Here is a 12070-nt window from a genome sequence, read left to right as displayed (position 1 = left end):
CCTATGCCTATTGAAATAACAAGACAATCTCGCAAATGGGCCATTTATAACGGTTTGTAGTCTTAACACCTGACATAATAACGGCACAATTGCCATTTTTTTAAAGTGTTTTTTTGCGCAGAGACTTTGAAATCCTCTGTCCAGCTTTCATCACTCAAACTCTCCTGTCTGATATATTTATATTTATGCACATGCGCAAACGGGATTTATTTACACGTATAGCCTGGGTGGTTCGAGCCTTGAATGCTGATTGAATGACAGCCGTGGTATATCAGACCGTATACCACTGGTATGACAAAAAAATATATTTTTACTGCTCTAATTACATTGGTAACCAGTTTATAATCGCAATAAGGCACCTTGGGGGTTTGTGGTATATGGCCAATATACCACGGCTAAGGGCTGTATCCAGGAACTCCGCGTTGCGTCTTGCTTAAGAACAGCCCTTAGCCGTCGTATATTGGCCATATACCACACCCTCGTGCCGTATTGCTTAAGTATGGAACGGGTATGACAAAAAAAACGTTTTACTGTTCTAATTACGTTGGTAACCAGTTTACTGTATAATAGCAATAAGGAACCTTTGGGGGTTGTGGTATATGGCCAATATACAGCTAATGGCTGTATCCAGGCATTCTTGCAACATATTCAAATTCCTTTATTACGTCACGTCATAGCTCGCATTTATTATTTTGATGAAAACCAGATGCAGCTTCTAATGTCATTACAAGTTACGTCGATATTTCTTCTTAATTGGCCCGATAACGTTATGGAAAAAGGGTTTATTGCATAAATGTGTCAAATCCTCTCTTGTTGCAGAAAAAATATGGGCTACTTTTCAGGCCTTCTGTACGGGTTTTGAGTGGTCATTGGGTTAGAAATTTTAGTTAGACCTGGAAACCCTGCTTATGACATGTCAATATTGTAGACAAACAGACAGATCATCAGGGAAGGAACATGCTTTGATCTGTCAAGTATGATGGTCGGTCAGGGCTGGCTGACTGTGAGTGGACCGTGCCTCACCTGTTTGACGCGGTCGGGGTTGACAGTGGTCTGTGGTTGCAGTATGCTGACTGGCTCTGTTTTCTGGGCGCTCTGAGGCATCTCACGGACTTTCTCCGCGATGAAGCTGTGGACGCTATTCAGCGCCTCGACTGTACCCTGTATCAGACATACACGCTCTGTGGTTCCTGTGTGGAGAGAAGAGAAAACATATACATCTCGGTGTATCAATACTACTTTCTTTGGGATCACAGTCTTGTGAGAACATAGATTCTTGTGCCTTGAGGTCAGCGTCTGCTATGGCTGTAGTATATCACTTGCAAGAGACTTCCTTGTTCAATTTAAGGAACAGGATTTCTTGGATAAAACATGTTTTTATCAAGTACCTGTTTTACTAAAACTAGTACTTAGTGTTGCAAAGCAACCTAATTTATAACTGAATAGCTACTTATGCAGTGACTATTTGCAGAAAAAAATGGATGCTCAAGGTTTGATATCACAGTTTCTTTATGCAGTGGTGCTAATTGCTAACCTATCCCATAATACCCCACCTCCCAAGTAGGCGCTCAAAAATAGAGCAGCTAAAAGAGTAGGATTCCTCCTAAATTATGTAACTCTTCCAGGGCCCTGGAATGCAGGGCCTTTCCTTTCCCCACTGCCCCGTCCATAGTCTCCATACACCCTTCCCTCTTGCAAGTTTCTTTCTACACCCCCGTTGTCGGGCCTACCGGAATTCCGTTGCCATGGTTAAGGAGCTGCGCTGTGGAAACAGGTGATGTAACAGCATGTCCGTTCTACAGCCTGCTTCTCTTCCTTTGACTCCTTCGCTTTCTCTCCCTCTCTTACTCCCCTCGTTTGCCTTGCTTTATTTCTCTCCTTCCTTCGCACAGATTCACATTCAAGAAAAACTTAAATATGTTTTACCTCATTTCTACCAGCATGCCACATGTGGAATCAGAGGGAAAAAAACTTGAGACCACCTTTACTCCACACACAGAGCCTTTATTTGGCAAATCTGACCATAATTATATCCTCCTGATTCCTGCTTACAAGCTAAAACTAAAGCAGGAAGTACCAGTGATTCGTACATATCAAAACCAGAAGCCATGGATTACAGGCAACATCCGTATCGAGCTTAAGGCTAGCGCTGTCGCTTTCAAGGAGCTGGATCCGGACGCTTACAAGAAATCCCGCTATGGCCTCAGATGAACCATCAAACAGGCAAAGCGTCAATACAGAACTAAGATTGAATCCTACTACACCGGCTCTGATGCTCGTCGGATGTGGCAGGGCTTGAAAACTATTACGGACTACAAAGGGAAACCCAGCCACGAGCTGCACAGTGACGTGCTCCTACCAGACGAGCTAAATGCCTTTTATGCGTTTTATGTGAGCAAGACAAAAGAGCTGTGGACTATAGGAAAAGGAGGGCCGAACAGGTCCCCATTAACTTCGACAGGGCAGTAATGTAGCGGGTCGAGAGTTTCAAGCTCTTTGGTGTCCATAAGACCAACGAACTATCATGGTCCAAACACAACAAGACAGGTTTGAAGAGTGCACAACACCTTCTCTCCCTCAGGAGACTGAAAAGATTTGGCATGGGTCCCCAGATCCTTAAAAAGTTCTACAGCTCCACTATCGAGAGCATCCTGACCAGTTGCATCACCGCCTGGTATGGCAACTGCTCAGCATCTGAACGTAAAGCGCTATATAGGGTAGTGCGTATGTCCCAGTACATCACTGGGGTTTAAGCTTCCTGCCATCCAGGACCTATATATTTAAAAAAATGATTTAACCTTTATTTAACCAGGAAGGGCTCATTGAGATTTGAAATCTCTTTTTCAACAGCGTTCTGGCCAAGATAGGCAGCACCAAGTCATTACACAATTACAGACAGACATGAAAAACTACAAGTAATCTAGTAAAAAAACTGAGAATTCACAAGAGTATAACAAAATCATAAAACAGCAAATTAAAAGCATTGACAGGTCAGGGAATCAGCCTCAAAATCATTCATCAATGATTTAAAAACACCAATCGGTTCTTCCAGTTGAAAAGTATTTTGTAAGGCGTTCCAAGCAGAGTACATAAAAGCCTTTTTACCAAATTCAGTTCGGACATTTGGAACAGTTAGCAGGATAAAGTCATGCGAACAAAGAGAGTACCCATCACATTTCTGAAAAATATAAAAATGCCTTTTTTTGTTAGTTGTTGAATATGCAATTTAAAAGAGAGGCCATCATCATTTCAAATGCCAAGATATTTATATGAGGTTACAGTCCCAATCTCATTGCGGTAGTAATAGGTGAAAGGTTCAGAGGTCTATTTCTTGCTTTAGAAAACACCATTAGTTTAGTTTTGTCAATATTGAGGATAAGCTTCAATTGACACAAGGTATGTTGAACAGTATAAAAAGCAGTTTGCAAGTTCTGGAAAGCTTTTGTGAGAGACGAGTCACAACAATAAATAACAGTATCATCAACATAAAAGTGAAGTTGCACATTTTGCACATTTTTGTCTAAATTATTTATATAAATAGTGAATAAGAGGGGACCAAGTACAAAGCCCTGGGACACACCATTACAGACAGACAATTTAACAGACATGAGTCCATCAAATTGAGTGCACTGAGTTCTATCAGACAGATAGTTAGCAAACAATGCAACTGAATGCTCTGAAAGACCTAAGCTCGACAATCTCTGACTCAGTATAGCATGATCAACTGTATCAAAAGCCTTAGAGAAGTCAAGGACTTCAGTGATATAATTTAAAACCTTAATGGCTGCTGTAATTGTGTTATGTTTCTTCCTGAAGCCCGATTGGTACATTGATAAAGTAGAGTTACTATATAAAAAGGTTTCAAGTATTTTCGCCAGGGGTGACAGCTTTTAGATTGGCCTGTAATTATTTAAAAGAGTTGGATCTCCCTCTTTTATTAAAAGTGGTAGGACAAATGTGTCACGCCCTGACCATAGAGAGTATTTTATTCTCTATTTTGGTTAGGTGTGACTAGGGTGGTTGATCTAGTGTGTTGATTTCTATGTTGGCCTGGTATGGTTCCCAATCAGAGGCAGCTGTTTATCATTGTCTCTGATTGGGGATCATATTTAGGCAGCCATTTCACCACTGTGTTTTGTGGGATCTTGTTTATGTGTAGTTGCCTGTGAGCACTGCTTGAGCTTCACATATCGGTTATGCTTCTTTGTTGTTTTTGTGAGTTTCATTTGATTAAACATGTGGAACTCTACGTACGCTGCGCCTTGGTCCGTTAATTCATTAGACGATCGTGACAAAATGCTGATTTCCAGATCTTTGGAATTTCATTACATTCCAGGGTTAGATTGAACAGATATGTACTGTAAGTGGTTCAGCTATGAAATCAGCTGCCAGTTTTAAAAAGCAGGGATCAAGAAGATCAGGACCTGCAGGCTTTCTCTGATCTAAGGATTTCAGGGCTTTATGTACTTCCTGCACTGAGAATGGCAAAAAGCTAGAAGTTGGACCAGCTCTCACTGGTTCATCCACACAGGGTTGTACAGAGACCGAGGATACTGAATCAAACAGCCTACCAGATGATACAACGTGCTTATTGAAACAATTCAGCATTTCAGTTGTCATATTCAACCACAGAGTCCTTCAATACACATGACAGTAATTCATGTAAACATTACAGACATAGACTTAATAGCCTTCCAAAACTTTCTAGGGTCATTCAGGTTATCAGTGGTAACAGACATAACATTTTCAGACTTGGCCTCCCTGAGAAGAAAAGAACACTTGTTTCGTAGCTGCCTGAAAAGAAGCCAATCAGCATCAGAATATGATTTCCTTGCTTTAGCCCAGGCTAGATTACGTTTGTTAATAATACAAGACATCTCAGAAGAAAACCCTGGATTATCCCGCCCTTTAACTCTGAACCTGTGGAATGGGGCATGTTTGTTTACTATTTGGATAAAAAACAATCTGAAATAATTTACAGGCAGTTTCCACTCCAGACAAAATAAAACAAATCATGAAAGAAAGCCTGCTCATTAAAACTCTTTAAATGTCTTACGAATAAAGCGTGGGTTTGTTTTAGGAACCTTCGTATTTCTAACAGCAACAACAGCACAATGGTCACTTAAATCATTACAGTTAACACCAACCACAGAATATTTATGTGGAACATTTGTCAATATCAAATCAATCAGGGTAGATTTCTCTGGACATTTGAGATGTGGGTGAGTTAATCACCTGGGTACGGTAAGATTCATAGAATTACAATACATTTTATAATCAGAGACCGACTTTAACCAACACCAGTTGAGCTCACCAATCAAGATAATTTCACTGTAAAGAAGTTTAGACATAAGGTGCATCAGAGAAGAAAATACATCACTGAGAGCAGAGGGGGGTCTATAACAGCCCATCACAGTTATAGAGAGACCCTTTGAAACCTCAAGATTCAAAGCAAGAAAGTACAAGAAAGTACAACTGTTTACAAATAGTTGAAGACTTTGCCACACTTACAAGGAATTTAGTCTTTACATATATAGCCACACTCCCACCTTTCTTAACTTGATCAGTGCGATACACATTGTAACCATTTATACAAATATCCTTATCTAGAACAGACTTGCTGAGCCAGGTTTCAGAAAACACAATTACATCAGCATCAGTTGATTTAGCTCAAATCCTTACCCCATCCACTTTTGACAACAGTACATTTAAATGAAAAATACCAAAACCAGATCTAGATTTAAAATCAGAGGGGGTTTGGAGACATTGCATATCAGGGCCAGGTTTAGGATGCACGTTACCTGATATCAACAAAATTAGAATAACTAGGCACCTCTGTTTAATAACCTTCCACGGCTTAGTAGATTGGTAGATTGGGTGTGGGTTGGGATTGGGATTGGGTGTGGGGGTTGATTGAGAGAACGGGTTGGGGATTGTTGAGCTGCCTCTGATAGCCAGGCGGAGAGCGAAGAGGAGCAGCTTGGACGAGACACTCCGCAGAGGGAAAGCTGAAGATAGAACCCAGGCCAGCCAGAGAGAGAGTTACTTTGGTAAACTTCAAGTAAATAAGTGCAAATAGCTAAAAAATATATATCAGAGTTGAGGGAGACCCGCGATCTTTGCACCAGCAAAACGAAATAGTTTGCACTACACAACAAGGAAATTGTAGATTTGCTCCACCATAAATGAATAGGTTATTAGTAGGTTAAAAATTACAAGTCACAGACAAACGACTTGACATGCTGCCATCTTGGATTGACCTATATATTGTCCCTAGAATTTCTAAGCAAACAGCTGGAGGCAGGGCTTTCTCCTATAGAGCTCCATTTTTATGGAATGGTCTGCCTATCCATGTGCGAGACACAGACTCGGTCTTGACCTTTAAGTCTTTATTGAAGACTAATCTCTAGTAGGTCCTATGATTGAGTGTAGTCTGGCCCAGGGGTTTGAAGGTGAACAGAAAGGCACTGGAATGACGAACCGCCCTTGCTGTCTCTGCCTGGCCGGTTCCCCTCTCTCCACTGGGATTCTCTGCCTCTAACCCTATTACGGGGGCTGAGTCACTGGCTTACTGGTGCTCTTCCATGCCGTCCCTAGGAGGGGTGCTTCACTTGAGTGAGTTGAGACACTGACGTGATCTTCCTGTCTGGGTTGGCGCCCCCCTCGGGTTCGTGCAGTGGGGGAGATCTTCGTGGGCTATACTCGGCCTTGTCTCAGGATAGTAAGTTGGTGGTTTGAAGATATCCCTCTAGTGGTGTGGGGGCTGTGCTTTGGCAAAGTGGGTGGGGTTATATCCTGCCTGTTTGGCCCTGTCCGGGGGTATCATCGGATGGGGCCACAGTGTCTCCTGACCCCTCCTGTCTCAGCTTCCAGTATTTATGCTGCAATAGTTTATGTGTTGGGGGGCTAGGGTCAGTCTGTTATATCTGGAGTATTTCTCCTGTCATATCCGGTGTCCTGTGTGAATTTAAATATGCTCCCTCTAACTCTCTCTTTCTTTTCTCTCTTCTCTTGGAGGACCTGAGCCCTAGGACCATGCCTCAGGACTACCTGGCCTGATGACTACTTGCTGTCCCCAGTCCACCTGGTCGTGCTGCTGCTCCAGTTTCAACTGTTCTGCATGCGGCTATGGACCCCTGACCTGTTCACTGTTCACCGGACGTGCAACCTTGTTCCGGACCTGCTGTTTTCGACTCTCTCTCTCTACCGCACCTGCTATCTCTAACTCTGAATGATCGGCTATGAAAAGCCAACTGACATTTACTCCTGAGGTGCTGACCTGTTGCACCCTCTACAACCATTGTGATTATTATTATTTGACCCTGCTGGTCATCTATGAATGTTTGAACATCTTGGCCATGTACTGTTATAATCTCCACCTGGCACAGCCAGAAGAGGACTGGCCACCCCGCAGAGTCTGGTTCCTCTCAAGGTTTCTTCCTAGGTTCCTGCCTTTCTAGGGAGTTTTTCCTAGCCACCGTGCTTCTACATCTGCATTGCTTGCTGTTTGGGGTTTTAGGCTGGGTTTCTGTACAGCACTTTGTGACATCGGCTGATGTAAAAAGGGCATTATAAATACATTTGATTGATTGATTGATTGATAGATATACTAGGTGGTGTCAGAGGAAGGCCCCAAAAATTGTCAAAGACATCTGTCACCATAGTCATAGACTGTTCTCTCTGCTACCGCACGGCAAGCTGTACCGGAGTGCCAAGTCTAGGTCCAAAAGGCTCCTTAACAGCTTCTACCCCCAAGCCATAAGAATGCTGAACCATTAATCAAATGGCCACCCGGACTACTTACTTTGTTTTTACACTGCTGCTACTTGCTGTTTATTATCTATGCATAGTAACTTTACAAATTACCTTGACTAAACTGTACCCCTGTATATTGCCTCGTTATTTTTATGTCATTTTCTTGTATTACTTTTAGATATAATTGTTTTACTTTATTTAGTAAATATTTCCTTAACTTTATTTCTTGAACTGCACTGTTGGTTAAGGGCTTGTAACTAAGCATTTCACGGTAAGGTTGTATTCTGTTGTATTCGGCGCATGTGACAAATAAAATATGATTTGAAATACTTCTACACCCACATCATACATTCAATCTCACACCACCAGCTTTACAATAAGCACTACATTGTGTTATATCTATCAAAATAATTAATTAATTAAATTACAAAGAATTAATCGACTGTTGAAATGACTTGCTGGTGAACAGAAATCTGATCAAATACAACAATCCAATAAGTGAAAAATGTATTCAATACTAGTGACAAGACCTTTTAACTGGGGGGGGGGGGGGGTTCTCTGTTAGCGGCGAGAGTCAACCTAACCGAGTTTTCTCCTATCAGGAAGACCGGCTGGTTGAGACTGGCCTGTTACGTTTGCGGGTTCATACTGCTCCACTCTAGCCAGTCCGGGCCATTTGTGTTCCTTTCCTTTTAATGTGAGCTCATCTCCCCTTACAGAATTGGGTGACACACATCTGCCCTTAGAAGAACTTGTCAACATTCAGGAAATGTCCGTCAAAGTTATCAAAACACACAGCCCACACAGTCTGGTGACGGGACAGGATCTCACTCAAACTCGATCCAACTCCGGCTGGTTGCTACTGTTCCCATCTTAGAGTCCAATGTAAAGACATTCAACCATATTGTCTTTCAGTAGTTATGCTGTGTGGCATGGACAGAGTATAGTCCCTATGGGGCTACTACTGTAGGTTGCATCATGGGTTTACGTATACTTGTGCCTGTGCCTCAAAGTGCTGTCATACATTGACTGAGACGGGTTAAGAACCGCAATGGTTTCTTTTCAAGTAATTTGGGTGGGATTGAGGTTCTCTGGGAGCTTGGTTTACTTGACAGCGTTATTAGGAGCAGTTATCATATAGGTTCTGATATGTGTGTAATAAAAATGAGAGTAACAGTATGTTTAATCTTAGAGGGAGGTCTGGCACACAGGGCAGCAGTTCCAAAGGCAGAATGATGTAGGACCTTGAATTTGGAGTCCAGTGGCTTCAGTAAAAGCCTGCAATTTTTTAACTGCAGAGGGCTATAAAGCAGTAACAACTATCTGCGTTTCACTCTGAATACTAAAAGGCTGTCTTCAAAGCATTTCAATGAGGTTACTTAACTATGTAACATGCTTTTTGATCGAACTACCTCACACAAAATGTACTGACATGGTGTTGTTTTTCAGGGTGAGGTCAGTCTTTCTGTTTTTCGGCTAATCTAAAAAATCAGCACCATTCCTATGACATCATAACTATTTTATCTGTTTGTGAAGCACAGTGTGTAACTTTATATGCTAACTGAGCTGACGGCGAGCTGCACAAAGCAGGGAGCCTGGATTGTTGGTTCTTTGCGCCCTTACCAAGGACTCTCAGCTTAATTTGCAGCTGCTGTGAAATTTGTGTGTGTGTGTGTGCACATTTGTGCGTATGTACATTAATGCGTGCACGTGTGTACAGTATGAGTGAACAGTATGTTGTTCAAATACTGGGGTATGGTTAATTCTGTCAGTTGTGGTTTAAGTAAGGATGTGATTGAATGACAAAAAGGGGGCTGGGGCTGTTCGTTACGAGGCAAACAAAACTCTGTAGAGACGGCACAATGCCATCTAATCTGGATAAAACTTCCAAACTATTAAGAACAAGTGCTATGAGAAAAACAGGCTCAGGAGGGAGAGAGAGAGGGGAAGAGGAAAATTGGCGTAGTGAGAGAGCAGTTTGATTACAGCTGGGGCTCAGTCACTTCCAAGGAGAGAGAGATTGAAATAGGCTATTTCTGGGACTGCCCCCCTTTCCCCTCCCCTCACACACAATCATGCATCGTTCACACCCTTCACTATCTCCAGTCATCTATGTCAGGCCACCACAGCAGGGCCTAGTAGTACAGTTCCCATTCCCATCAAGGCCTTCCCCCATTCATGGTTTCATGTCTTACAATGCATTCGGAAAGTATTCAGACCCCATGACTTTTTCAAAATGTTCTTATGTTACATTCTTATTCTAAAATGTATTAAGTCCCGCGCCCCCCGCATCAATCTACACACAATACCCCATAATGACAAAGCAAAAACTCAATTTTAATTTTTTTTTTTGCAAATGTATATATATATATTTTTTTTAAAGATCACACTTATATAAGTATTCAGACCCTTTACTCAGTACTTTGTTGAAGCACCTTTGGCAGTGATTACAGCTTCGAGTCTTCTTGGGTATGAAGCTACAAGCTTGGCACACATGTATTTCGGGAGTTTCTCCCATTCTTCTCTGGAGATCCTCTCAAGCTCTGTCAGGTTGAATGGAGGGCGTTGCTGCACAGCTATTTTCAGGTCTCTCCAATGATGTTCGATCGGGTTCAAGTCCAGGCTCTGGCTGGGCCATTCAAGGACATTCAGAATCCACTCCTGCGTTGTCTTGGCTGCATGCTTAGGGTCATTGTCCTATTGGAACGTGAACCTTCGCCCAAGTCTGAGGCCCTGAGCGCTCTGAAGCAGGCTTTCAATAATGATCTCTCTGTACTTTCCCTCGATCCCCACATTTTTTGGCACCCTTCCCCAGATCTGTGCCTTGACACCATCCCTGTCCCGGAGCTCTACGGACAATTCCTTCGACCTCATGGCTTGGTTTTTGCTCTGACATGCACTGTCAGTGTGCGCCTTTCCAAATCATGTCCAATCAATTGAATTGACCACAGGTGGACTCTCAAGGATGTTCAATGGAAACAATATGCACCTGAGATCAATTTTGAGTCTCATAGCAAAGGGTCTGAATACTTATGTAAATAAGGTATTTCTGTTTTTATTTTTAATACATTTGTAAAGATTTCTAAAAACCAGTTTTTTGCTTTGTCATTATGGGGTATTGTGGGTAGACTGATAAGGGAAAAAAATATTTAATCCATTTTAGAATAAGGCTGTAACGTAACAAATGTGGAAAAAGTCAAGGGGTCTGAATACTTTCCAAATGCACTGTACACTGGTGGATGGGAGACTGGAGGTGGGTGGGATTGTTCTAACCAGGGCTATCACTATTTAGCAGATTGCTGCGTGGAATGTATGTCTGTCTGTATCCTTGTTGTGCTGTAGGTAGGGTAAGCCAAGGCACCTGCAGTGTTACAGATTAAGGGGTGATCTGTGCATATTGGTATGAACATGACATGTCAACATAGGCCTCTCATAGCTCAACACAGAATGGAGATAGACCAACTGTCAAGTCCCTTCACTGACATTTTCAAACTCTCCCTGACGGAGTCCGTAATACCTACATGTTTCAAGCAGACCACCACAGTCCCTGTGCCCAAGGAAGCGAAGGTAACCTGCCTAAATGATTACCGCCCCGTAGCACTCACGTCATTAGCCATGAAGTGCTTTGAAAGGCTGGTCATGGCTCACATCAACAGCATCCTCCCGGACACCCTAGACCCACTCCAATTCACATACCGCCCCAACAGATCCACAGATGACGTAATCCCGATTGCACTACCCTTTCCCACCTGGACAAAAGGAACACCTATGTGAGAATGCTGTTCATTGAACGTTGAGCTGTAGTCAACACCACAGTGCCCACGAAGCTCATCACTAAGCTAAGGACTCTGGGACTAAACACCTCCCTCTGCAACTGGATCCTGGACTTCCTGACGGGCCGCTCCCAGGTGGTAAGAGTAGGCAAATACATGTCTGCCACGCTGATCCTCAACACAGGCCCCTCAGGGGTGTATCCCCTCCTGTACTCCCTGTTCACCCATGACTGAGTGGCCAAACCTGACTCCTACACCATCATTAAGTTTGCTGACGACACAACAGTGGTAGGCCTGATCACCGACAACGATGAGACGGCCTATAGGGAGGAGGTCAGAGAACTGGCAGTGTGGTGCCAGGACAACAACCTCTCCCTCAATATGAGAAAGAGAAAGGAGCTGATCGTGGACTACAGGAAAAGGCGGGCCGAACTGGCCCCCATTAACATTGACGGGGCTGTAGTGGAGCGGGTTGAGAGTTTCAAGTTCCTTGGTGTCCACATCACCAACGAACTATCATGGTCCAAACATAGCAAGACAGT

General features: G+C 42.9%; 1 protein-coding gene across 2 annotated transcripts in view; it reads right to left on the bottom strand.

Annotated features, from left to right (window-relative positions):
• nova1 (NOVA alternative splicing regulator 1) overlaps positions 1-12070 on the bottom strand; it is a 74711-nt gene that overhangs the window by 12796 nt on the left and 49845 nt on the right. For both annotated transcript variants that reach the window (XM_071359251.1, XM_071359326.1), the window contains one exon: positions 1024-1190. In XM_071359251.1, the coding sequence (XP_071215352.1) occupies positions 1024-1190 (167 nt within the window). The remainder of the gene's footprint in view (positions 1-1023; positions 1191-12070) is intronic.

The sequence above is a fragment of the Salvelinus alpinus genome, chromosome 1, assembly GCF_045679555.1.
Source record: "Salvelinus alpinus chromosome 1, SLU_Salpinus.1, whole genome shotgun sequence".
NCBI lineage: Eukaryota > Metazoa > Chordata > Actinopteri > Salmoniformes > Salmonidae > Salvelinus > Salvelinus alpinus.
Note: the sequence above shows the minus strand (reverse complement) of the source record. Positions and strands in the feature narration are given on the sequence as shown.